This window comes from Vigna angularis, chromosome 6 (genome assembly GCF_016808095.1).
Source record: "Vigna angularis cultivar LongXiaoDou No.4 chromosome 6, ASM1680809v1, whole genome shotgun sequence".
Taxonomy (NCBI): Eukaryota; Viridiplantae; Streptophyta; class Magnoliopsida; order Fabales; family Fabaceae; genus Vigna; species Vigna angularis.
In genome coordinates this window covers 8,533,299-8,560,241 of record NC_068975.1, presented here as the reverse complement: position 1 = coordinate 8,560,241, position 26,943 = coordinate 8,533,299, and the positions used below count along the sequence as shown (strand labels likewise).

General features: G+C 34.8%; 1 protein-coding gene across 9 annotated transcripts; it reads left to right on the top strand.

The window, feature by feature from the left end:
* LOC108342813 (DExH-box ATP-dependent RNA helicase DExH6) lies at positions 1-26,052 on the top strand. Of its 9 annotated transcripts, none has more exons than XM_017580627.2 (24): positions 5-295; positions 475-617; positions 1,098-1,188; positions 1,341-1,398; positions 1,504-1,639; positions 2,585-2,675; positions 2,808-2,916; positions 3,013-3,195; positions 3,297-3,399; positions 4,089-4,131; positions 4,219-4,531; positions 4,672-4,746; positions 4,867-4,911; positions 8,880-8,970; positions 9,052-9,110; positions 12,213-12,362; positions 12,811-12,863; positions 21,401-21,434; positions 21,528-21,617; positions 21,697-22,659; positions 23,412-24,386; positions 24,476-25,007; positions 25,235-25,415; positions 25,525-26,052. In XM_017580627.2, the coding sequence occupies exons 2-24, from the start codon at positions 485-487 to the stop codon at positions 25,925-25,927; spliced, it is 4,911 nt and encodes a 1,636-aa protein (XP_017436116.1). In that variant the 5' UTR covers positions 5-295; positions 475-484; the 3' UTR covers positions 25,928-26,052. The 9 variants fall into 9 exon arrangements, 8 of the variants coding, with proteins under 8 accessions (XP_017436118.1, XP_017436116.1, XP_052734722.1 ...); XM_052878762.1 differs by having other exon boundaries at positions 6-295; positions 1,504-1,558; positions 4,044-4,131; XM_017580626.2 differs by having other exon boundaries at positions 6-295; positions 4,044-4,131.
* The last annotated feature ends 891 nt before the right edge of the window (positions 26,053-26,943 follow it).

Below are 26,943 nucleotides of genomic sequence, written 5' to 3'. Positions count from 1 at the left end.
CCAAACAAAAGATGAAAGACTTCCATCGGATTTATCATATTTATTATGTGAGCTCGCTGCTTCTGGCAAGTGTAACCGCTGACGTAAACCTAACCCTAGAAAATAATCTTCGCTGTTGCTTCGACGCAGACCACGACCATTATTACGGGGCCACCACGACGCCGCCACGCGTCCTCCCACTTCACGCATTGCCGCTACCGCGCAGTAGCTACCATCCATAACCACCGCGACCAGTTCAGGTTGCCGCCACCGCGTCAGCGAGACGCAGCCACAACTACCACCGGGACAAGTTGAGGTCGGTCTTACATTTCCTTTTCTCACATATAATTAGTCTTATGTTTTCTTTGTTGTATTTTTTGGTAGTTTTATAAGATGACTCTTACTTCCTCTGCTGCATAGTGTGCGTGCATTGAGTGTGTTCATTCTTTCTGCTATTGTCTCTGCTTCACGCGCCTTCTTTTTCGTGTGGATTAGGGTTTTTGATATGGCAAACACCGATGAGGCCGAGCCGTCATGCCAATTTGACATTCCCGAATCCTTCATCGACGAAAACTCCGAAGTTCTCCGGGAAAAGTATTTGAAAATTCTGAAAGAATTTATAGCCTCCAACGATCAAGGTCAACTATGTTTTTATTTTATTTTAATTTATTTCAATCTCGTCTTTACTCCATCACTTGACTCAAGTTTGTAAGAAATTTAATTAGTATCAATCTTCATTTAAGGGTGTTGTCCTATATTCTTTTGGAGGACCTTAAATTGCTTGCATTTTTTTGTGTGTTGTACCATTATTCTCAAGGGTGACGAGATTGCTTGCGTTGTATATATATTGTTATTCTTAGTTTTGTGCGTTTGTTTGACTTATTTGTGTGTGTATTTGGTGTGCGCGCGTACGCATGTATTACTCTATTTTTGTTAGTTGTGTGGTGAGTATGTAGTACTATTCGTTTCAAGGGTTATAATATTGCTTGCAGTGTATGTATTTTATCTGAGAGTAGTGTTTGTACGATGATTTTTCTATTTTGCATGTATGGATTATATATATACATATATTATATTATGTTGTATATTGTCATTTACAGTCAGCATTTTGTATGCAGCTTATGTGTTCCATGGTAACTTGTCTAGTGAAGAGCGCAAGGTAGTGGACCGGTTATGCCACCTCATGGAGTTAGGTGTAAGATTCTGTGGGTGAGTACTAAATGCAGCTCATGAAATTTCCTTTCTCATTATGTATGAATTATTTATACTATCAGGTCTGGAAAGGAGTAGGTTATAGTTTAATGTGTTTTGTTCTGTTTTACGTTTTTGCTGTTTATTACTTTGGGTCTTTGTTTGTGTAGGACTGCAGGTGAGCAGAAAATAATTGCTTTCAAAGTGAATAACGAAGCCTCAAATCATGTATTGGGACATGGCTTTTTTGGATTTGCTTTCTTTATTATATTTTTGTTGTATTTGTATATAGTTTTCTCATTGTCTCTGAGGCTCTGCATCCATCTTGTTTAGATTCAGGCCGTCCTGTCCAGGAAAAGGAAGAACAGAGAGGAGTCAGAGGCGTGTGGTGAGAATGCAGATATTTGTGAATTGAATAAAATCTGGATTTCCCAAACATTAGAAAAATTTGCAGCTTCAAACGATGAAGGTGATAATAATGTGGAATCCCCTTGAATTGTTTGTGTGGATTTTCTGTCTCATTAAGCAAATCTGATTATGTAATCTGTGCTTTTCTTCTGGAGAGGTCGTTTTGTAGTTAATGGATTTTTTTTTTCAAAACTGTTTTCTTTGAGTAGGTTTACATTAATGAGATGGAAAATTGTTTCTGGCTAAATTTACATTGACGATTTGTTTGAATTTAATATGTTTATAATTTTTGAGATTCAGATGGTAAGACTTATAGGGAGAGGGAAATGAAATGATAACTGTGTTACAAAATAAGATAACTGTTAATGATCTTTTGAAAAAAATATGTTCTTGTTTGTTATCATTTAGAACTTATTCCTAGGGTTATGTAACTATAGAACACAAATGTCCCAACAAATATAGTTTTCATTTTGCTCATACTGTCTCACTCCCACCACCCACTTTAAGAACTCTACCAATTTTGTTAAGACTTCAATCATTGTCATGGGAAGAAATATAGTTGTCTCTCTCATTAGTGGGAATGAAGTGGTATAAACATGGTATTGAAATTGATCTACTTAAAACTTGGTTAGTGGCCAAGGGATGGGTATTGAAATTTTTGGCCTTGATTACAATGACACTTTACCCATGGCAAAGATTAGTATGGTTTGATTCTTCCTTACTATCACTACTATTCATTGTTGGTCATTTCACTATCCTGGTAGGGGAGTATGGTCTAGTTTGTAAATTACGTTTGTCTCTCTCTGACCCAAGTAACCATCTAGAGCTTGGTCTGGGTTTTTTGATTGAAATGAAGTGAGGCAGATCATTTAGTTTTCTGTTGTCAAACTTCCGTTGTGAAGTGTGTTTGTCTAATGCTCTATGTTGTTGATTTGGATAAAAAGTGTTTTTGTCTACTTAATAGGACTCATGGACATTTAAAATGATTGGGACTTTTTTTTTGCAGTGTACACTTTTGAAAATAAATTGACTGGTCAAGAAGATGATTTAGTGTATAACTTTTGCAGAGAAAGAGGTTTTATATATACTCTTTCTTGGTGAGTGCTAAATGAAGTTGTGCATTATAAAATTAATTTCTATTAGTTTCTTTGATTCATGTGTGAAATGGAATTAGTTTCAAATAAATGTGTTTTATTTGGTTTCGAAAATTTTCTTCTCATTTTGTTTAGGAATGGGATTAAACAGAGAGTATGTGTGCGTAAGACCAGAGAGGAAGTTGACAATACTACCTTGGTAGAGAATCTTTCTCATGTCACTTGTTCAGATGAATCAGATCAGGTATTGGGGAACAGCTCTTTCAGTTTTAAGACTTCAATTATCACTTTTACTTGGTTGATTGTGTGAGAAAATACTTCTGCCCTGTTTTTGATTCAGATTGATAAGCTGAAACAATCTGAAAAGAAAGTTGAGCGAGAGCCAGAGTCAGCTCAACATCAGAATTTCATTGTTATTGAACCCAAAGGGGTTCGGATGGATCCGATTTCCAAAAAGGAGGTTGCTACCACCAGGGTGTCGGGTTGTCATCCTTGCATCACATTTCCTGAACAGTCAACTCCGGTACTGGGACATTTGTGCTCAGCCTGAGTATTGTGTTTAGGCCTATTTCATCTATGTCCACTTCATTTTTGATTAATATGGTTAGGCTGGTGTAAATGCAGAATAGAAAGGAGACAGTGGCATCACGACACCAAAATCCCATTATTGATGAATCAACAAGGATTCGGATTTCCCAGACATCGGAAAAATTTTCAACATCAAAAGGTGAAAGGTTTCACATAAAAATATTGTGTGGGCAGCATTTGTTTTTTTTGAGAAAAGCAGTTAGTATGTTTCAGTGGTCTGTTTCTTAACATGCTTGGTGAATTAAGCATGCATTTTTGTTTACTGTTATATTTGAATCTTTCTCGCTTGTTCACTTGTGAAATGTTTAGAGGATGATTATATAGCTGATGATAGGATTCCAAGGTATGAAACAAGAGAAAATAGCTAACCTGGTACTGATATGTATCACTTATCAGAGTAACATTCATCTATATAAGGAAATTAGAGGAATCAAACAAGGAAACAGTTCTATGAATAGGCGAAAGCTGCCTTAGAAATATGGCGTAATAAGATAGTAAAAACATCTAGATGACGAGAAAAACCATCCTCTTCTCAAAATTACCACCTAAAATTCTAGAATAATTAACCCCTTCTATTGAGTACCCACTTTATATACCCATTTCCTCTCTCTTCCTTTTGGCCCCACTGCACAATCACCCACCGCACATTTTGTGCAAAATAAGCCTTTTGTTGTTTTCCCTCTTTTGCAAATGTGAGTTTTAGGCCTAACAGCTATATAAGTTTGTTTGGAATAGGCCGATTGTACTTGTTATACATTCACCGAATATTAACTTTGTCTGCAGTAAACAAATTTGAAGCCAGCTTGTCTTCTGAAAAATGTTTTGCAGTGCAATTATCCCAGGAAATGGGATTTAGAGTGGAAAATTCAGGGTAATTTCTAACTGCACTCATAAAACTGCATATGAAATTTCATTTTTGATCATGTTAGAAATTAGATTTTTACTAATGCATGTGTAGGAGTGGGATGAGGCAGAAAACATCTGTGCAGGAAACTGAAAAGAATATTTACACCACTGCTATGTTAGAGAATCTTCCTTTTTTCACATTTTCTGGACAGTCAAAGCGTGTATTAGCAGATTTACTTGAGCAATATCCTCCTGGCGATGGGGAACTCTGGCGAACGATGATTGAAGCATTTGGTGACACTACTGATAGAACAGAAGAAAAGGAAGATGATGTTTTCAGGAGGCCTTGTATGAGCAAAGTTGAAATTACTAAGAGACTGGAGATTCTTTCTGAAGGAACGAAGGATTCCTTTAAATTGAAACTGGTTCATTTTTTTCCTATCTTTGCATTGCATAGACCTTGTATATGTATTTTGTTGGTCGGCTTCAATCATATTATTTGCTATCATATGTAGGCTTTACATGCCATCATACTGAATGAGTAGTGTACTTTCTATTGATGTAGATCAACGAAAAGAGATCTAAGCTTCCAATCACATCTTTCAAGGACATGATTACATCAACTGTTGAATCTCACCAGGTTAATTTAATTCCTTGATGATGTAATAATATTTTTGAACATGCAACTTCTTGTCAACACAACTCTCATGCTTGCATATCTTTTGGTTTTTCTATCTTATTTTAACATTTTTCAAAGCAGGTAGTTATGATATGTGGTGAGACTGGTTGTGGAAAGACTACTCAGGTATTTGCCTTGTGCTTATTATGCTCTGGATGTTGTACAACTACATTTATAGAAGTTTGTGAATGATTCTATATAATGCTTTTACTTTTTATTTTTTTGATTGGTGCACTTCAGTTACCTTATTATATGAACCCTCAGTTTCTCTCACACACACACACACACACACACACATATATATATATATATTATAACATGCTCTTTTTATAAATGAAAAAAAATCTGAACACTGGCTTGAGCCCAAGATGAAAAGAGAAAAGAAAAATGTTTTTTATTGGTTGGATGAGCTTGAAATGCAAGAAGGAAGAATAATGCTTGTCCTTGATGTTTTCCCTTTCTTTCAAACTGTTAAGTGTCTTTCCCCTCCTAATATTAATTTGATTCCCTTGAACTAGCTAAAACAGTTCCTAACTAGCATTCCTCCTCTTGGGGCAATCATGATGGCATTGCATTTCGTTTTTTGGTTTGAGGGGAAGGGGGCCATAAAATACATAAATCATCATTTTTGTTTTGTACTAAGGAGTTTGCTATTCTAGAGCAATTTTTTCAAACTCAAGGATCCTATGAGGAATGAGAGGGGAATAAAAAATTGTAACTTGACTCATAAGAGTAACGAGTATATGAATAATTATATTCACGAGAGGGGGGAGGGTTTCAGCAAAATTCGAAAGTCACAATTTTTGTATTGTACTAAGGAGTTTGCTATTTTAAAGTAATGTTAAACTTGAATGGGAGAGGGATAAAAAATCGTAATTGAAGGATCATAAGTTGACTCATAAGAGTTACAAATATATGAAAAATTATATTTATAGACATGAGCATGCATTAAAATTAATATATGTGGTAAGATTTAACATATAACACAACTAAAAATAGGTCCACAGTTCATAACATTACTCTTAAATAAAATAACTAAGAAATTCATGGATTCTTAATGCTTCGATTACCAATTGTCCCATGAGAACGAAAATGAGGTTTCAAAGACAAACCTAAGTTCTTGAGATTAATGGAAAAGTGGTTTGAAAGCAAACAATAAATTGGATCTAGTGATTGATCCTAATGATGTTAAATCGTCCCGTGAGAACGAAAATGAGGTTTCAAAGGCAAACCTATGTTCTTGAGATTATCGGAAAAGTGGTTCGAAAGCAAACAATAAATTGGATCTAGTGATTGATCCTAATGATGTTATCTTAACGAACTTGAGATCAGAACATTACTTGTTTTGATACATCTAATAGTCTTAAATCGCTTAGGAGTAAATATCAAAGAAAACTAAAATAGACCTTTTTGTGTTAATCTCTATTGGGCTTGTTGGAACACTTAATAAAACTATCACAGGAAATTGTTAATATTATAAGCGGTTCATACTCCTCCGTACTATCTTTATATTCATTAATGCCATCCCCTCCATGATCATTATTATTAGCAATTGGTGGAATCTCCAAATCATCTAAAGGTGCAGCAACTACACCATTAGCATCTTCTCCAATTTGAGCTAAGATGTCTTTGTCCAAACTATCGAAAGTTGGATTTGCTTCATTCTCTTCCACAATCCATTCATCATCAGAAGCAAGATCATCAATGATATATTCATTTGGTTTTCTAATATCCTTCTTGTTCAATCTTGAATTAACCATCACAAATACCACATTATTCATGGTCTTTTGTTATGGAGTTTTTTTTTTCTTGGTGTGGACTTAAATATTTATAAATTAACACGTCATACTAGCCTAACAGGTGATATATCAATAAATAATTATACTTGACACTTGAAAGTATGAAGGAAAGTCTAAGAGAATTCAGTGATTTCTTTACTGATTCATTCACATGTATATGTATCTTACAATAGCAGTCAAACCACACATTAAGCAAGTCTAGTGGTGCTAGCGCCATCGACTTTGTTTATCTCCTTCGTTTCTAGTCTACAATGGGAACCATGGTGAAACAAAAGGGTCACGAGTGTTGTTGGGTCCAATTAAATTTGTGTTTCAATAGGAAAACCCAAGTCACCCGGGTACAATCTTCTATAATGGTTATAAAACATTTAGCACCTATGATATTATAGATATTGGAGGGACCCCATCAATATGAATAAGATAATACGATAAAAAGGGACAAGACACCTTTTGTTACTAATGGACAAATTAATGCACTTGTGTTTAGGATGTTTCAGCCAGCAATGGTATAGTTAAGCTTTCTCTTTACTGGTCGTGGTGGATTCAGATATGAGGGAGTGTCTATAGATAGGCTGATTGGGGTCCTCCATGTACTAAAGGTCTTTCCATTTTCTAGTCTTTCCATTCTCTTGTGTGTCTAGTCGTCCTCCTTGAGTTCTTCTCTTGTAAAATAAAAGAATTGCTATGAAAAACATTACATGAAAGATCTTGTGAGTTTTTGTACATAAATCAGACTAGTGGACAATTGAGGGACATGAAGGAGACTTTTTAAGGTTAGGGATGGGCTTATTTGGATGATTCCTTGTCCTGCTGTTATTATAAGACTTCCATTTTCTGTTGAAGTTTTCTTGTTGCTAGAACATGGAGAATATGAGGTATTTGGGTAGTGGGGTCATATGGTCAGTGACTCCAAAGTCTAGCATCCAATGGTGAGAAAAAAGATGTATCTGAAGCATTAAGACCAAAAGAAAATGGAAACTTATCAGAATATGTTAGAGAGCACGTTCCTGAGTTGGACATATATAGGTGGGTTCCCAATTCTCCAGCAGTTTGGGATTTGTTCCCAAATTCCGTTCCAGAATTCATGATCTCAGCCATATAAGTGGGTTTTCCAGCAATAAAGGCTGGCATAGTGATTAGAGCGATAGAATAATGAAGGCTGCAATATGTTCAAGGGGGTGCGTTAATGGAGGCTGCGTTTTAGGGTTGATAGACACGGGTTAGAGACGTCCAAAGATCAGGAGCTCAGTACCATCTCAAGTTTAGAAAGAATAATATATTTCGCCTGAATTTTAATAATGAGGCGATTGGACCAATACATACATGGGTCTGTTTCTTTTTGGAAATATAAAGTTAATTAATTCTAAGGAATCAAATCGGTGTAATTATGGGATTGTTTATAAATATATAATCCTAGTTTTAGTAGCCAAATACACCTGTAAATAACGACTAAAATTATATTAAGGTTACAAAAATCCTAAAACACATAATAAGCAGCATAATTTTGACATTAACCTTTGAATATTTCATATTATAGCTGTTTCGGGTCCTATAATTTTTAAATGCCATATTCCTTTGTTTATGTCATATTATTTGCACTTTGTGTGTTGTATTTGTTCTTCATATGATAAATAAATACTCATGAATATATAAATTATCTTATATTTAAAATGTTATAAGTGAATAATTTTAAATGTATAAATTATGTTAGATTTATGATATACAATTTATATTAATGTTATTTTTGATTGTTGAATATTCTTTCTAAAATAGGTAACAGGTGAAGATAGATATGAAAAAATGTTCTCGTTCGAGAAAAATTTCCACGAATCTCTTGATGAAGAATTACTCCTAAAAGTGATTTCATTCAAGATTGTATTACTAATATATATACATATATATATATATACATATCTACATATGTGTGTATATACATATATGTATATATGTATATACACATATACACACACATATATAAATACATATTTATACATACATATTCATACGTATATATATACACACACATGTATATGTGTATGTATGTGTGTATGTGTGTCTATATATATATATATATATATATATATATATTTAAAAGAGAGAGGATAAATCATATCATTCAAGATTGTATTACTAATATATGTACATATTTATATATATATATATATATGTATGTGTGTGCGTATGTATTTAAAATACAGAGAGAGGATAAATGATATTTTAATAAACATTCTATGCTTTGTATAATATTTTTCTTTTTGAAATGACCCGCTAAATTTATAATGAAAAATAATTCAGGTCCCGCAATATATATTGGATCACATGTGGGGTAAGGGTGAGGTCTGCAAAATAATTTGCACTCAGCTGCAATCTGTATCAGCAATTTCAGGTGTGTAAATTTTGCACCCATAATTTTCACAGTTTCCCTGTTCTATTATAATTATAAGGTGTCCTGTGTTTGTCTCTCTAGTTTCTAAGAGAATCTCCAGTGAGAGAGGAGAGGTTATTGGAAACGATGTGGGATACAAGGTACTTCTATTTATTTTATCTTTGTTAGTATTAGTATATGGTTTACTTTTCTGTTTCGGATTTGAGTTTTTGTTTGATCTGTGGACATTGTTATTATTAGGCCAGTGTTTTTGAGCTCAGATGATGCACGCATAATTTTTATTGAATCTTTTCAATGAAGTGTATTGAGAGTTTGTCATTAATAAATTAAAGAAGTATAACCTTTCTCTACACATTCCTGATTGTTTTATGGTTGTCATAGACTATAACTGTGATTTACAGGTTAAACTTGATTCCTGGTTTTGAAAAAGATTGTTTTCTAATCTAACCTTTAGGAAAAAATATTCTACATTTTGGAATGAATTTTTGAATAGAGCAGGTTTTTCTTAATGCAGTTAATTAAAGGTTTTGGGCAAAATTCACCCCTATGAGCATTATTGAATTGAGTAACGAGCTTAAAAATTTGCTCTATGAAAATCTCCTTGTGTAGCTTGCTGTGAAGAAAGACTATTTATATCTAGTTGGTGCAAGTTCCAGTGTCAGCCATCACAAGGAATAGAAAGAAGTAGTGGTTTTGGTCATATGAGATAAGGCATTTGAGTGTATTCCTTAGCCACCAATATGGCTTTTAAACAATGAACTTCATCTTTGGACCCAACTTTAATGGCATAAACTAATCTATAACCAATTGGTTTCTTGCCAGAATGAAGAAGAATAAACTCCAATGTATGTATCATTATGATCTAGAGGTTTCATTTCAACAATCATGGCTTGTTGCCATCTAGGATGATGAATTGCTTTGTGAAAACTTTTTGGAATATAGAGAAACAAAGGGGAAATATGAAGCTAGACCATAATAACTCAAAATGTCGTATAATGATGATAGTTTCAAGTAGAAGAAATGCTATTATGAAATGGATTATCATTATTAGGCTTTGTAGTATAAGTGTTTGAAGGTCATGCCATGTAACAATTAAAATACTTAGGGATCAATTCCTTGTGCTCAATGTCCATATGTAACTAGAATAGATGAAACAACTTTAGTTGGACCATTTGTTAGAGAGTGAGGTTGATTTTCCTCTTGAGGGGATAACTGCAAAAAAAAAAGAAGGCAAGTAAGACTTGTTGGATTGAGGTAGTTCTTGTATAGAGGGTGGGATAAAGTGAGTCTTCTTAAAAGAGGCAACATCAATTGACACCTGCATAACACCTTTTGATATTTGAAGAGTAACATTTATATCCTTTATGAGGATGGGATTATCATTGGAAAATGCATTTACTTGCTCAAGAATAGTGTTGAAATGTAATGTTCTTTATTATTTATTAATACTTATGTAGGTAAACTCAACTGATAGGTTTTAGAGGTTTCCTAACCTTTTGTATTTTGCACTATTGTACTTTGTAAATATAGTATCAGAGCTAGACCACTGTGTTTTCACTGTCTGTCATTGGCATTGCTGTCCTTCTGCAATCTGTTGCCGCTGGTGCTGTCGTCGTCGTTGTTGTTTGTTGCTGTCGTCGTTGCTGTTTGCGGCTGCATTTTATTTTTGAAGTCAAGGTTAGGTGCATCTCGAGAAGTGCAACTCATTCCTGGTGGTCAACGCCTCAATTGCCTCCACATGCTTCGTGATGCGCCACCTTTCTCTGACTAGCCTCGGGTGCATGTTCCTCATGTGTTGCCTTCTCGGTGCTAGAATCTCACTACACTACTGTCGGTCGTCTCGTCACAGTCTTTTGAGTGTGTTGTGGTCCTTGTTTTTCTGGTTCGTTGGCCGTGGCTCATATCTAGGGTTTTTACTCTCAAGCCATTTTTTTCCTTCATCAGTTTTCTTTGGAATGGTTATTTTTTGGAACACTCTCTATCTGCCACTCCTACCATTATTTCTACAAAACTCATCTGGAAAAACTATTTATCTTGGTCTTCTTTTGTGGAGTTATGGTTTCTTGGTCAAGGATACCAAAATCATCTTGAACAAGGTGTTTCTATTGTACCTGATGAAGAGAAATCTCACTGGCAAAAGCTTGATTTTCAATTATGGGCTGACTTATGGCAATCTGTCAGAGGTCTTAAAAATTTTGAGACCTTACAAGACGTGCTCCTCTTTTTGAAAAATGGCACAAGATATCTTTGCTAATGATGTGCAACGTCTCTTTGATGCAACTCAAATGGTACTCAAACAAGCCAATCACGATATGGTTGTTCACATAGGAAAAGCTCGTGCCGTAGTAGGAGAGTTAAATAATTTCTTTGGTCTTGATTCTTTAGAAGATATCAACAAAAAAGCTTGATATGTTTTACATGGTCCTAATTTTGAGAAGTCTACTGATAGGTTTCTGATCAAGAAACCCAAACTATTACCACAAATGCACTAACAGAACATTGTATAACCTCTCTTTTTATTATCAACAGAAAGAATACAAGTATGAGGCCACTATGAGAGCCTAACCTCCCCCTACAGGATTAACAATTCCTGTACCGATTACCCCCAGTCTAAAAGTCCCCCAACAACTAACAAAGCCTATCTATTTATACAGACTCATTCCAGCCTTTCCTAATTGTCAGGGCAGTTAGGCTAACTAATGCTTTCTTCTCCTTTCATTTACACTCATATTTTGATCATGTTCATGATCAAGTTTTAGCTAGTGATCAACTCCCATCAATGGACTACTTAGTTACTTGACTTCTTTGTGATTACAACTCATGTTCCTACTAAACTTCTTATAGTAGATATTTTTACAAAAGGGCTCCCTCTGGATAGATTTCAAAATCTTGTTGGCAAGTTGGGAGTAGGCAAGTTGAGAATGATTGATATTCATTTACCAACTTGAGAGGGAGTGTTGTAATTAGAGGAAAATCTTCTTAATTAGAGAAATATCCATAGAATCTTTCTAATTAGAGAAAATATTTGTAGGTTCTTCTAGATTATTTTTCAATAAATTATTTCCTTATTTTCCTTTTTTCGGAGATTAAATTGTAACAAATAGAGGTAAGGAGAATCTAATAGATATGAATGATAATAATAAAATTCATTCTCTTTTCAAGTGAACTGATTACCTTCTTTCTTAGTATTGATTCCCATATTCATGTTTACACTTCACATCTCATTTTAAACTACTATCCAGGTACAGTTTGAAAGTGAAGGTGGAAGGCACTCATCAATTGTGCTCTGTACTCCTGGAGTTCTATTGAAGGCTTTGGCTTCTACGAGTTCCCATTTTTCGAAGAGACAGCATGTGCAGGGTGGCATTTCTAATATTACTCACATAATTATGGTAATTTATCGATTATACCTTTATTATTATTTGTTAGAGCTCCAACACGGTGCTTAATCTTCAATAGATAATTAATGTTTATGCTTCTATCTATGCTAAATCCTAAATAATTATAAACATAGGTAGGCCTTTAAAGCAATTGGAATCTAAATGTCATTACTTCTAACTATTATCTGGGTGGAAAACAAATTCTAGTGCTGTCCTATATTTTATGCCTTCGGATGCCCACTACACAGCTATAATGATAGTCAAAATCAAAGGAAGATGTAAATTATGACATTGTTATGTATAAAGAAAAGGTTGAAGGTTCTCTTAAAAAACTTGTGATGTGAAGTTCAATTGTCTTCATTTATCCGGTCTTCATTAGTCATGCATAAATTGTCCATATGCCGTGTCTTCCTTTTTAGCAATAAATTGGTATGTTATTTGACCTTCATTTGGTGTACAGGATGAGATTCACGAAAGGGAAAGCTACTCAGACCTCATGTTGGCAATCCTCAGGTGAAAGGGACTAATTATCATATAACTTTGTAGTGTTTTTCCATTAAATATCAAAGTATAATTTCTGCAGCATATAATTGGTTGTAAAATTAGGCTGTAGCTGTTCATATTATGTGGAGATCCTAGCTGGCAAATCAATTAAAGTTTATGCTGTTCACGGATGCTGATGCTTTCTTCTACTGCATTTCATTGAAAATCTCCTTTCCTTTCCTTACTAATTTTGTTTAAAATTTCACTTTATGCTTAATTTCTGATTTATTGAAAAATTCTATTAATTTTTGTTGCTGTGATCTTGTTTCCTTTCATTGTTTTGTTCATCACAAGTTATTCTTAGCATTTTCACTCTGTATCCTTTCGTGTAATAAAATCACCTTATAAAATAATGTCAAGTACCCTTGTCTTCCTAAATAAAATCAATGTTTGTAGGACTTGCTTATTCAACATTTTCTTAACTAATCATTTTGTTAAAACTGAGTACAAATAACAATCAATGTCATATTAATCTTCAAATTACAGTCGTCTGGTTGTTCCTTCATCCAAGAATGATATTTGCTGTAGATAATAATGCTATTGACACTTCTTCATGTCTGCATGTGAACACATCTGCTTCTTCATACTGATCAGAAGCACGGACACAAGCACATAATCTCCAAAAATGTGGGACGTGATGACATACATATTCAACGTCATTATGAATTATTTAAATTGACAATCAAGATTTATATTTAAAATCATCTATAAAAAAGTTAAATCAAATATAATAACATGAACATATAGTTGCCTCATACAAAAATGGATCTAATCCATTAATCTAAAATAAAAAAAGTAAAAAACGAAACTAACTCATATAAGGCATTTAACCCCTTTTAGATAACCATCATTAGAAAAGACACCATCTAGTGGATAATCATCTAAAGAAAAATTAAAGTAAAAAATAGGACTGATTTTATTATTTTGAATGATGAAAAATACATTCTCATATCCTCTATGTGTAACAATCTAATTCTCCTAAAAAGGGAAATAGGGAAACTAGAAAAACAAAATAAAATAGAAGATAATACATCTATTTTTTCTAATTAGGAAGATTCTAAAGATATCTTCTCTAATTACAACACTCTCCCTCAAGTTGGTAAATGAATATCAATCATTCCCAACTTGCCTACAAGATCTTGAAATCTACTCAGAGGAAGCCTTTTTGTAAAAATATTTGCTATTTGAAGTTTTGTAGGACATGAGTTGTAATCACAAAGCCTTTGTCAAGATCATTTCTGATGAAATGTCTGTCAATCTCAATGTGTTTGGTTCTGTCATGTTGTACTAGATTATGGGCTATGCTCATGGCAGACTTATTGTCACAGTGTAGTTGCATTAGGTTATCCACTTTGACTTTAAGATCATCTAAAATGATTTTCATCGAGAGTCCTTCACACATTCCTTGAGCAAGAGCTCGAAATTCAGCTTCTGCACTAGAACAAGATACTCTATCTTGCTTTTTGCTTCTCCATGTTACCAGACTATCTCCAAGAAACACACAATACCCAGACATAGATTTTTTGTCATTATTAGAACCTGCATAGTCAGCATCAATATATATCTTTTTAGTCAATGTGTCTTCCCTTTTGAATAATAGCCCCTTTCCTGGATTGGAGAATTTTGTCAATTGCTTGCATGTGTCTCTTTCTTGGATCATGCATAAATTGACTCATTAAACTAACTGCATAAGCAATGTTTGGTCTTGTGTGTGATAGATAGATCAATTTTTTCACCAATCTCTGATATTGGGCCTTCTCTACAGGAGCACTTTCCTTACTTCCAATTCTGTGATTCTGTTCTATAGGAACTGTTGCGGTTCTACATCCTAGCTTTTCTGTTTCTTTGAGGAGATCTAGTACATATTTCCTTTGGGAGACGAAAATTCCGTTCTTGGAGTAAGCAACCTCTATTCTAAGAAAATATTTGAGTTTTCGTAAGTCTTTCATTTCAAATTGGGCAGTCAATTTATCTTTTAATGCCAATTTTTCTGTTTCATCATCTCATGCAATAATCATATCATCCACATAGACAAGCAGTAGAGTGAGTTTACCTGTAGAAGAGTGCTTTATGAATAGAGTATGATCTCCTTGGCTTTGTCTGTAACCCAAGGAAACTATTGCTTTTTGTAAATCTTCCAAACCATGCTCTAGGGGATTGCTTAAGACCATACAATGCTTTCTTCCGGAGGCATACCTTGTTTCTTTCATTTTTCACTTCAAAACTTAGGGGAATCTCCATGTACACTTCCTCTTCCAGATTTCCATGAAGAAAGGCATTCTTCACATCCAGCTGGTGTAAGTTCCATCCAAAATGAGCAGCTAAAGCGAGAATAACTCGAACTGTGTTCATCTTTTCCACTAGGGCAAATGTCTCCTCATAGTCAATCCCATATGTTTGGGTATATCCTTTTGCCACCAATCTAGCTTTATATCTTTCTATTGTTCCATCTACCTTATGTTTCACTGTGGATATCCATCAACACCCTACTGCCTTCTTGTCTCTTGGCTTATCAACAATCTCCCAAGTTGAATTTCTTTCTAATGCATTCATCTCTTCTTTCATGGCTTGATTCCAATGTTCAAGTTTCATGGCCTCTTGGATTGAGGTAGGAATTTTTGTGGCATCAATGGCAACAATAAAACTTCTGTGCTTAAGAGAGATTGTTAGTGCAAACACACTGAGAAATAGGATATTTAGCACATGATCTTCTTTCCTTTCTCAATGCAATGGATAAATCCTCAGTAATACATACCTCCTCGTCATTGATATCTTTAGGGATCCTCACCTTCGGATTAGACATTTTTTCTTGCTCGAGAGTCGAAGTGGGTTGTTTTCTTCTTTCATATTTTTTGCCAAATAATATGTCTTTCTCTTCTTCCTCACTGTGGACTATGGTACCTTCATTGCTAAGGTCTTGGACATCCTGCAAAGACAAACATGGTAATGACAAGAAGGAGACATAAAAGGATTGTGTTACATACCTCCTTGTCAAGTGCTTTCTCCCCCTGAAGTGGTGGACTGACATAAAAGGATTGTGTTTCATGAAAGGTGACATCCATGGTGGTAAAGACACGATGACTCTGAGGATAATAGCATTTGTACCCTTTTTTATTAGAAGGATACCCAATAAAGACACATTTAAGAGCTCTGGGATCTAATTTATCAAAAACAACACATCCAAAGACTCGACTAGGTAGACTCGTTATTAGGGAAGAAGAAGTAACAAAAGACAATAGAGACTTTATAGGACTAATGCCATTTAAGATACGAGTGGCTAACCTGTTGATGAGATATGTGACAGTTAACACAACTTCTCCCCAATAATGTTTTGGAACAAACATTTGAAAAAGAAGAGCTCTAGTTACTTCAAGATGATGATATTTCTTTCTTTCTGCAATCCCATTTTGTTGAGGGGTGTTAACACAAATTAGTTCATGAACAATACCATTATGAGACAAAAAATTGAGAAATTCATGATTCACATATTCAGTACCATTATCAGACCTGATTCGTTTGATATTTTTTCCAAATTGATTTTGGACAAGACCGGAAAAATTAACAAAAATTTGAAAAACTTCGGATTTATTTTTCACAAGGTATGTCTACCTCAAACATCAGAGTGAATTAAATCAAATGGAGAAATACTCTTTTTATTACTAATAAGATAAGATGCACAATGGTGTTTTGACAATTGACAAATATCACAATTAAAAGACTCAATAGACTCCTTGGTAAACAAATCGGGAAATAAGGACTTGATAAGAGTAAATGAAAGATGCCTGCTTGTGATAATGTAACCATATTTGGGAATTTGCCCACGTCTCAGATGTAGCTTGTTGACTGATGATTTTTGTGTAGCTTTGGTTATCAAACTCTAAAAAATACATCCCACTCTGCTCCTTAGTAGTTAAAATCGTCTTTTCCGTGGCAAGGTCCTGTGAAAAACACACTAAGTTGGAAAAAATGTTACTGAACAATTTAAATCCTTTGTGAGTTTTTGCACAGAGATAAGACTATTAGCTAATCGAGGAACATGTAAAACATCCTTCAATACAATAGATGAGTCCAAAATTATATTTCCAGAGCATATAGGTATACCCTGACCATTCACAACTATAATAAATTGTTCTTTATTTCTTTTACCATGAGTCGAAGGACACACTAAAATGTGTTATATGATAAGTTGCACCCGAATCAAGGATCCGAATACCTTGAGACACATGACCAACACTATTGAAACAAATCTTACCTTTTATGGACAGAGTACATGATTTAGGGGGCTTACTCATTGATTCAACCATTGCTTTCAAGCACTCAAGTTACTCCTTATAAGCTTTCATATCAAGATTTAGTGGTGGTGAAGGACTAGATTGATTAGTGGCTTCCTATTCTGTGGTAGTATGATTTACCTATCTTTGGGTAAACCCTTTGTTATTTCCCATGCGTTCGAGAACATTCTTTCTTCCATGGAGTTTGAAGCATGTTTCCTTGGTATGTCCAAATCTTTTACAGTATGAACAATAGTCCCCACGAGTACCTTTTTCAAACGAATTTCCCCCAACATTTGTTCCGTTATAAACTCCCTTTCTAGTTGTCATGACCGTTCTCCGAGTTTCTTCTCCTCTTACCATAAAAAAAACTTCTCATACGGATGACAATTTTTCTCTTCCAAAAATCTGTACCCAGATTGGGTCGTACTCATGATTCAGGCCATGGAGAAATTTAAAGATTCTTCCCTTTTCAATGAATTCAGCAAGTGCGGCAACATCTATTTTACACATCTTTATTGTTTGGTTCTGATCGAATTTCATCCAAAGACCATTCACAATTCTGTGATATTCTAATACAGAAAGGGAGCCCTGTTTTCTATTAAATATCCTGCTTTCAATGTCATAGTAAGCAGCAAGATCATTTTTTAATGAAAAAGTACTCTGTAAATCATCCCATATTTCTTTTGTAGAAGAATGAAACATATAATTTCTACTTATCTCAGGAATGATGGATTGCCACATCCAAGTCATAATTAATGAATCTTCATTGTCCCAAATTGAAAAATGAGTGTCCTCTGGTCCTGATTCTCCTCCATCTATGTGATCAAGTCTTGAACGACCCTTGAGAATCCTTCGAATAAACTGGCTCCATTGTAAGAAATTTCGACCATCCAATCGACAGGTACCCCTTATATTTGGTAGGTCATTAGGACCCAAAGAAATAATTTTTACTTCAGACATCCCATAGAACGCAATTAGGAGTATCTGGTGACCTTTTCTGAGACGACGACAATGTGTGGGTCACACCAAGAAAAGGAGCAAAACTTAAAACTTAGATCTACTCAAATATAGGCCAAACAGGTCGTTATCGACCCTAGGAATAGACTCAAGAGGCTCTAGCGACTCTGTCTGTGGCGACATCGGTTAGTGGGTCTCGCTGGAGGTGGGCGCGTGGGCTACACGTGCTGGCGACGGTGACAGCGCGTGGGAGCTTCTCTCCTGCATCGACTTTCAGTATTGTGGTCGCCGGTGTTGGGTGCACCTTTCTTCCCTATCAACGTCCCCAACCAACGACAACGGTGACAGCCAGACAGCGGCGGCAGCATGACTGCACAACGGAACGAAGCCCCAAGATTGGGAGCTCTGATACCAAGTAGGAAATAGGACTGATTTTATTATTCTAAATGATGAAAAATACATTCTCATATCCTCGATTTGTAACAATCTAATTCTGTTAAAAAGGGAATAAGAAAACTAAGGGAAACAAAATAAAATAGAAGATTATACATCTATTTTCTCTAATTAGGAAAATTCTAAAGATATCTTCTCTAATTATAACAATTAACAATTTCCAAGAGTTGAACAATATATAGATATGATGTGGGAATATATAAAAGCATTCCTGTTAATACATACATATACATAATCTTAATCATAATTATATGCTTATTTCTATAATTATAACGGGGATTTCCACAATAGTTTTATGGCTAACTAACTTCTAAAATAAATTAGCATGTCTGCCTTCATTAACGATGTGTTGGAACTGCAAAATTAATTTAGATTATCTCCACGATTTGATTGTCTAATTAGTTTGGATTATGATTTGCATAAGGGGTGTTTGCTCTAGATTTATGAACATTTTCAAACGATGTATAAGAGTAATAGTATTTAATAATGTGTAATAGTTGAGTTGAGCACTGTTGTGGCACTCTGCCACTTTTCTGATCTCTGAGCACTAAGGTGTTGTTTGTGTGATTTAAGGGCCATCTGTGCCACTATGGATTCAGTGGGCATAAAACTTATTTTGTCCCTGATTATATTTAAAGATTTTTCTAGTGGTAATCTTCGGCTCCCTCTAGCACCCCCTCCTTTTTCATGTACTGTTCTCACCATTTTCATGCCCTCAACCAGAAACCTTAGCCTGATCATCTCTGGTGAAGGCCCAGCTCCTTGGGTCAGTCTGTTGTTTTCCAGCTGTTTCTGTCCAGGTTCTGTTTTGCATCTTTGTATCCAATGTAGACCAATCTCATTTCCGACTAGTTTTTAGGCTTTTTTTCAAGTATACTCATTGTGATTTTAGCCTTGTTCTATTTTCTTTCTTCAGTGTTCGTTCCTTGAAACTTACCAACATTGATGTTAAGAAATGAATTTTAAACTTAATTCAACTCCACAAAATCAGTTTGTAAGGTGAGCATTGCACCCCCTTATATACTCTAAACTTGCTTTATTACTAGTTGGTGTGAGACTTTCAATACATCCTCCTCATCCTGAGGTATATACATCTTGTGTGTGAGACTAGATATTAATGGATGATACGATAACGGTTTGATAACGGGTGAAACAATATGTCCAAAAAACAACAAATTTTGCTAGGATAGACTCTAAACCATGACTATGATACTATGTTAAGGAGTGAACTTTAAGCCTAATTCAATCCCACAAAATCAACTTATAAGGTAAGGTGTGCGCACTTATAAACTCTAAACCGACCTTACCAATAGTGGATATGGGACTTCCAAAAGTTGATAATACCTATTCCTATTGATTTAATATTTAGTTGCTCTTCTGAGCCTGAGAGTCTAAGATTCATTTGAGTTCTTGATTTCATGGTATTAAGATCATGTTTAGCCATCAAATACGTAGCAGTTTTTTCTGGTTATTTTGCAACTTAAAAACATTGTCATCATCCTTCTAGTTATCTTATTTAAAATGTCTGCAAGCTGGTCATTTTAGCTGATAAATCTTGTACTGACAGAATGACCATCAATTTCTATGTTTGGTCTTTTCATGAAAAACATGATTGGAGGTAATATGAAGGGCTGATTATCACAATAGAACTTCATCTACTCAACTTCACTGGCAAGAAACCAAAATCCTCTTTCATATTAAGAAAAATGCACACGAATGTTATACCAACTTTGTAAGATGGTGTTTTTATTAGAAAAGTTGGTACAGAAATGTTCAACAACTTCCATGGGAAGAAATTCCTTTTAGACAGGACAAAATACTCAACCCCCTCCTCAGACATGTTTTCCCCCTTAAGAGATAACCCACAGTAGGCATTATAACCACCTCCTAACTTCTAATATAACCCCTTTTAACCCCGGTTAACTGTCCAACCCCCTCCTAATTGACTCTTAACTTCTATTGTTGCCTTTTTCCTAACAAACCTTGAGAGTTCTGTCAAAATTTTAATTACTGAAGTAGTTTTTTAATATATATATATATATATATATAAGTGATCAAGGCCATAGATCTATATTCAACTTCTACATTGGATTGGGCAACAATATTTTTGTCTCTTGCTCATCCAGGAGACAATATTTCCTCCAATGAATACACTATCTTTTGGTGGATCTCTTTTCAATCTTACAATGAGCCCAATCTTCAAAGGTCTTATAATTTTAGTATCTTTGTACTCATACAACAATCCTTTCCTTTGAGCTTTTATGAGATATCTGCGAATGCAAATTACAACGTTCTGATGGTTAGTATGAAGATATTGGATGAATTCACTAAGAACTTCGATTGCAAAAGAAATGTTTGGTCTTTTTATTGTGAGTTTTCCCACTAATTTCCTATGTCTCTCTCGAACTGGAAAAATTTCACCTTGGTCCATCATCAATCAGACTATAACCAATTTTCAGTATGTTTTCAGGTTCATTAAAAGTAGTCCACTTAAATTGTGAATACTCAAGAATACACAAATATTGATTATTGTTTGAATCTTCTTCTGTTTTTATATTTGTGTCCTGTAGTTTTTACATCATGTGTCAAAATTTGCGCTTTGGCAAGAGTGTGAACTGGCCTGGTGGCTTTCCTTGAGAAATCAGCCTCGTACTGTGGTTTTACCGGATGAGTTAGTTGACCCTGTGATAGTACAGATTCTGGATAGTTATCCTGTTACCTATGTTCCACAGTCTCTAATATATTGTTATAGTAACCTTGATATGCTGTGTATAAATTTACAATGGCTTTTGACGTTTTTTATTTTTTTTAACTTGTATGCAGAGAAATCCTGCCTTCAAATCCCCACCTACGTCTGGTATGTTCACATATATGTATATATATTCTGTTTCTTTTGCACCGTTTTTATCAATCATTGTAACGTTTGTGTTCCATCCGCATCGTATTACAGATACTGATGAGTGGTAGTTTTGATGCTACAAGATTTTCTCAATATTTTGGTGCCTGCCCAATTATCTATGTTCCAGGGCTCACGTATCCGGTCTGTGTACAGTATTCTTTTGTTAAATAACTCCTAAGTTATCACATTTGACTATAACATCCTCTTGCTCTGTTTTTAGGTAAAAAATTACTACTTGGAGGATGTACTTTCTATTGTAAAATCAGGTGCAGATAACCATGGGCTTAGTCAAGTAGAAAAGCTGTCTCTAGATGAAGCAATACATTTGGCTTGGTCTAATGATGCCTGGTGCTCACTATTAGAGCTTGTTTATAGTAAAGCTAGGCCAAAGGTCTTTGATTATCAGCATTCATTAACTGGCCTCAATCCATTAATGGTGTTTGCTGGAAAAGGTAAAGTGGGTGATATGTGCATGCTCTTATCATTAGGGGCTAACTGCCATTTAAAGGCCAAAGATGGAACAACTGCTTTAGAGATAGCTGAGAAAGAACACCAGCCAGTAGCTGTTGAATTGCTGAAGAAGCACATGAATAATGATTTTTCTGTCAAAGAAGAGAAAAATTTACTAGATAAATATCTTGCAACAGCCAACCTTAAAGATGTTGATGTTGTTCTGATAGAACAACTTTTAAGAAAAATATGTGTTGATTCAAAAGATGGAAGCATCATTGTTTTCCTTCCAGGCTGGGATGAGATAGTTAGAACACGTGAAAGATTGCTTTCATCCTCATTTTTCAATAAAAGATCAAAGTTTAAGGTGGTATCTCTGCATTCAATGGTTCTAGCCTCTGAGATGAATGAGGCTTTTATGCCCGCACCCCATGGTTGTCGCAAAATTGTTCTGTCTACCAATATTGCTGAAACTGCTGTCCCTCTGGATGATTTAGTGTATGTTATCGACACTGGGCTTATCAAAGAAAAAAGTTATGATCCTTGCAAAAATTTGTTTACTCTCCAATCATCTTGGATTTCAAAAGCTAGTGCTAAGAAAAGAGAGGGATGTGCCAGTCGCTGTCATCCTGGAGCTTGTTATCATCTATATTCAAAAGTTCAAGCAGATTCTTTGTTAGATTTTCAGGATCCTGAAATTAAGAGAATGCCTATTGAGGAGCTGTGTTTGCAGGTTTTCATCTTCCTTAATTGATAAGTCAAAGTTTGTGATTCTTATATCCCACGAGGATAAAGCTTTTTATAATCTCTCGAAGATACTGAGATATAAAATAAGAAAATAAAAGCTTTTTATGTTACGTCAGAGAATTCACAATGATTCTATGGTATAGGTGATCCCAATCAGCTGAGTTATTTTATCTGAAGGAGTTATATTTAGTTATTATTTATTAAACTTCTGGTAGAATGAGCAGCGTATCATAACTCTGCCCATTTTTTTTATTAATAGTTCTCTGACTCCTGTTAGAATTGTTATGATCGATTTCTAACCAACCTCAGATAGAATTCTTTTTTTTGGTGGAAAAATTATGGCATTTGAGAGCTAAGGGGAAAGATTTCTCTTTGAGTATCTTCCAGTGCCATTCTATTATTGAATGCCCAAATATTATTCTCCTTCACCTTACCTGCCATCCAATCCTTTTGAGTACAACTTTTTTCTTTGTCCTCTCGATGGGTTGTTGATGATTTCTATTACTGCTTTTTGGTGAAGGATTTGTTTAATAATCTCTCTTTAATAAGAACCAAGATGGTTAAGTTTTTTACTTTCTTGCTTTGTCTACATCTTTTTTGTGCTTCGTACATTTTGTATGATGTTTTTTCCCCAGTTATATTTACATTTTCATATTATATGCAATAGAGAATATATATGTGAATGAATTAAGACAGTAACACGATTAAAAATTCGTCTCATTATTTTTTTTTTCACAGGTTAAGTTGTTTGATCCAACCTGTAAAATAGAAGAATTTTTGAGTCAGACATTAGATCCTCCTGGTTTTGAGTCTATTCGAAGTGCTGCTAGAGTTCTTCAGGAGATTGGGGCATTGTCAGTTGATGAACACCTGACAGAGCTAGGGCAGAAGTTTGGCTATCTTCCTGTTCATCCATATACGAGCAGGATGCTTATTTTTTCCATATTAATGAATTGCCTTGATCCAGCTTTAACACTTGCATGTGCATCTAAGTGTAAAGATCTATTTGTGCTTCCTATTTTACCTGATGAAAAGAAGAGAGCTGCAGCTGCTAGATCTGAGCTTGCTTCGTTGTATGGGGGTTGTGGTGATCAGTTTTCTATAATAGCAGCATATCAATGCTGGGTTAATTCAAAGAAAATGGGTCTAGAATCACGGTTTTGTTCTCAGTACTTTGTTTCTCAAAGTGCAATGAGCAAGTTAGATGTCATGCGGAAGAATTTAGCTGCGGAACTATATAGGAATGGGCTTATTAATAGGAGTAGTAGAAATTATTGCTCTAATGCCTATGATCCTGGTATACTTCAAGCTGTTTTGGTAGCAGGGATGTACCCGATGGTTGGGAAATTGTTCTTTCCTTACGGAAGTGGAAAGAAGATTCTTGTTAACACTAAAAGTATCGATAGTGTTTGCTTGAATAGTCATACTTTGAATTATAAGTTGTCTTCACAGAAAATTCTTGATTGCTCTTTTGTTGTATATGATGAGATTACTAGCATCGACCGGGGCTTGTGCATAGGGGACAGTACCACTGTTGGACTATTTCCATTATTTTTGCTTTCCAAAGAGATTGATGTTGATAATGCAAAGGATTGTACTGATAATATAATCACAGTAATCATAGATGGATGGCTTTATTTTGAGTCAACAGCATTCGATGCTTTTCACATGAACTACTTGAGAGAGCTATTAACAGCAGCAATTATATACAAAGTATGACAGTATTTCTTTACTTAGAGATTTATATCTTGTAAATGCCTGTTCCTTTTTTTAATCTGCATGATGTGTTTGTTTCTTTTCAGGTGACATATTCAACGGATGTTCTTTCTCCTGTTCTACAAGCCGCAGTGGATTCCCTAGCTTGCATTCTTTCTTGTCATGGGCGTTCTTGCATATCACTCATCTCAGATTGTGCTATGAAACAGACTACAACAAATGCTACTAATACAAAAAAATTCCAAACACAGCTTATAAATCAAGATGCACACCAGACCAGTCCATCTCAAGTTAAGGCATCTGAACCTGAGGCCATTGAAAATTCAATTAACCAGACAAGTAAAAATGCTCGAATAGGTTTGGCTTGTTCGAATCCAACAAAGAAAACCGTCATGACTCTTGAAGGATTCTGTACAGGGCTTATAAATCACAATGATGTGCCTTCTAGAGCTAGCAAATTCACAGGTGCAGAAAAGCCTAGGGATCCCACAAGAAGGAACACTGAAACAGGTTCAGCTCGTTCAATCCAGACAGCACATTTAAATGATGACGTAACCATGACTGATGTGAGAGCTTCTAGACAACCACATCAACAAAAAAAGTATTATTACTGGCATGGTATAAAGTTTTGATCTGCAAGCTGTTGACGTAACCACACTGAATTTTTGAAGTCTCCACATTTGTCCACTATTTCTTACGATATTTATTGCTCATGGTTAAATTTGTAATTCTGCTATTGCAATTTTCTGAATTTTGAAGTCTGCATAATTGCAGTTGTGGCTATTCTAGCCACATTGTTTTCACAATTTCTTGCGATATTGCTTACCATTTTGGACAATTAACAGGGGCTTGCTATGAAAAGATCTGGGTTGGGTGGTCCTTTCCTGAGGTGGGATGGATTAAAGCTAATGTAGATGGGTCTTATAAGCTTGAAGAACATCTTACTAGCTGTGGTGGAGTTTTCCGTGATCACACAGGTTCTTGGTGTTTTGGCTTCACGTTAAATCTTGGAACATTCTGTTTCGGGTAACTCTTAAATGAAGTTAATTTAAAAATTGTGTTTGGGTTTGTAGTGTAACTTTGATTTTCATGTGTATTTTAAGTGTGACACTGCAATCTCTTATTTTTCTGTCAGATCATCAGATCCAACGTCTAATGACTTTAGTGTGCAATCTGAACTGTGGGGTGTCCTGACTGCCCTGAAGCTTGCTAAGGAGAAAAAGATTTCGCAGCTGTGGATTGAGTCTGATAGTGTTGATGCAGTGGACTGTGTTCTGAATAAACGGGCGGAAAAACATGATCTTTATACTCCTCTTGTTCAATCGATACTTGAGTTGATTGAGGGAAATTGGAAGGTTCGAATCTCTCATAGTTATCGTGAAGGAAACCAAGTGGCTGACTGGTTGTCAAAATATGGGCATAGTAAGGAGATAGGTCTCCGAGTGTACGATGCCCCTCCCAAAGGGGTAAAAAAACTATTAATTCGGGACTATTCTGGAGTCTCTAAACAACGATATGTACGTCTCACTGCAAGATGACCTAAATTACGGGTATTACTTTCAATTTAAATTACTATTCACTGTTCATGTTATACCACATTTCTTAGGTCTAACTTTATGTCAAAACTCAGTATTCATTGCCAACAAATGCCTTTTTTCTTATATATGCTAAATCCATCTCTCGGTATATCTTCTATTATACTAAGTTTCAAAATTGAATCCTTATTCTTATGTATATTATGTTTAAGAGATGTGTTTATGGGTTTAGCCTTCGCCTATGTATTTATCATTTTATATATATATTTGAAAATGATGTATTTATTTATTTAATATTCTTTTGCCTTTTGTGATACGTGATTGTTATTTTTAAAGTTAAATATAATTGTGTTTACAATACAATGATTTTATTAAAACTTTCATTATATTAATTTGTTTATTGAAAGTTATTAACAACTGTTTTCAAGTCTCATGAATTTATTATTGACAAATTGCTACATATTAATAAATGGTTTTTATCATTATTCTCATTTATTTTGTTTTGATCACTAGTAAAAAAAAGTCAAAATCATTTGCATGATCGGTTTCATTACATGAATTTTTCATTGTATTATAAGTTATTCTCATTTGACACGAGATGACCTTGTTTTCTATTTGATAGTTGTATTAAAGTTGTTTTTTGCCCGTTCTAAAACAATGCTTAAAAATTTATATTATTAGCTAATTAACATTACAAAATTTATATTTGGCTGATTGATCCAAGTGAGTTTGAACCTCATGACACTCTTAAATTGTTGTAGATCCTTTTGTCAATCAATTTTTATCTTAAGCGTCAATTGCACTTCATTATTACTGATTTGAAAATAAGCCTTTTCTAATATCTGAAATAGAAATATGAAAACTTAAAAAAAAAGTAGTTCCACCGCCTACGGCTACACGTTCCGGCTACCAAAAATGCTGTGAAGAAAAAAGGAATGGAATGAGACTGATTTCTATAATACAGACAAGGAAAAATACCATCGTCAATACCCAGAATTCAAAATACTTGAATTGAAAAA

Coding starts and splice junctions, on each gene's coding strand:
- LOC108342813 (XM_017580626.2), top strand. CDS start 485: ATGGCAAACACCGATGAGGCCGAGCCGTCATGCCAATTTGACATTCCC. Junction 4,747..4,866: donor CAACTGTTGAATCTCACCAG/GTTAATTTAATT, acceptor TTTTCAAAGCAG/GTAGTTATGATATGTGGTGA. Junction 12,363..12,810: donor ATATTACTCACATAATTATG/GTAATTTATCGA, acceptor TTTGGTGTACAG/GATGAGATTCACGAAAGGGA.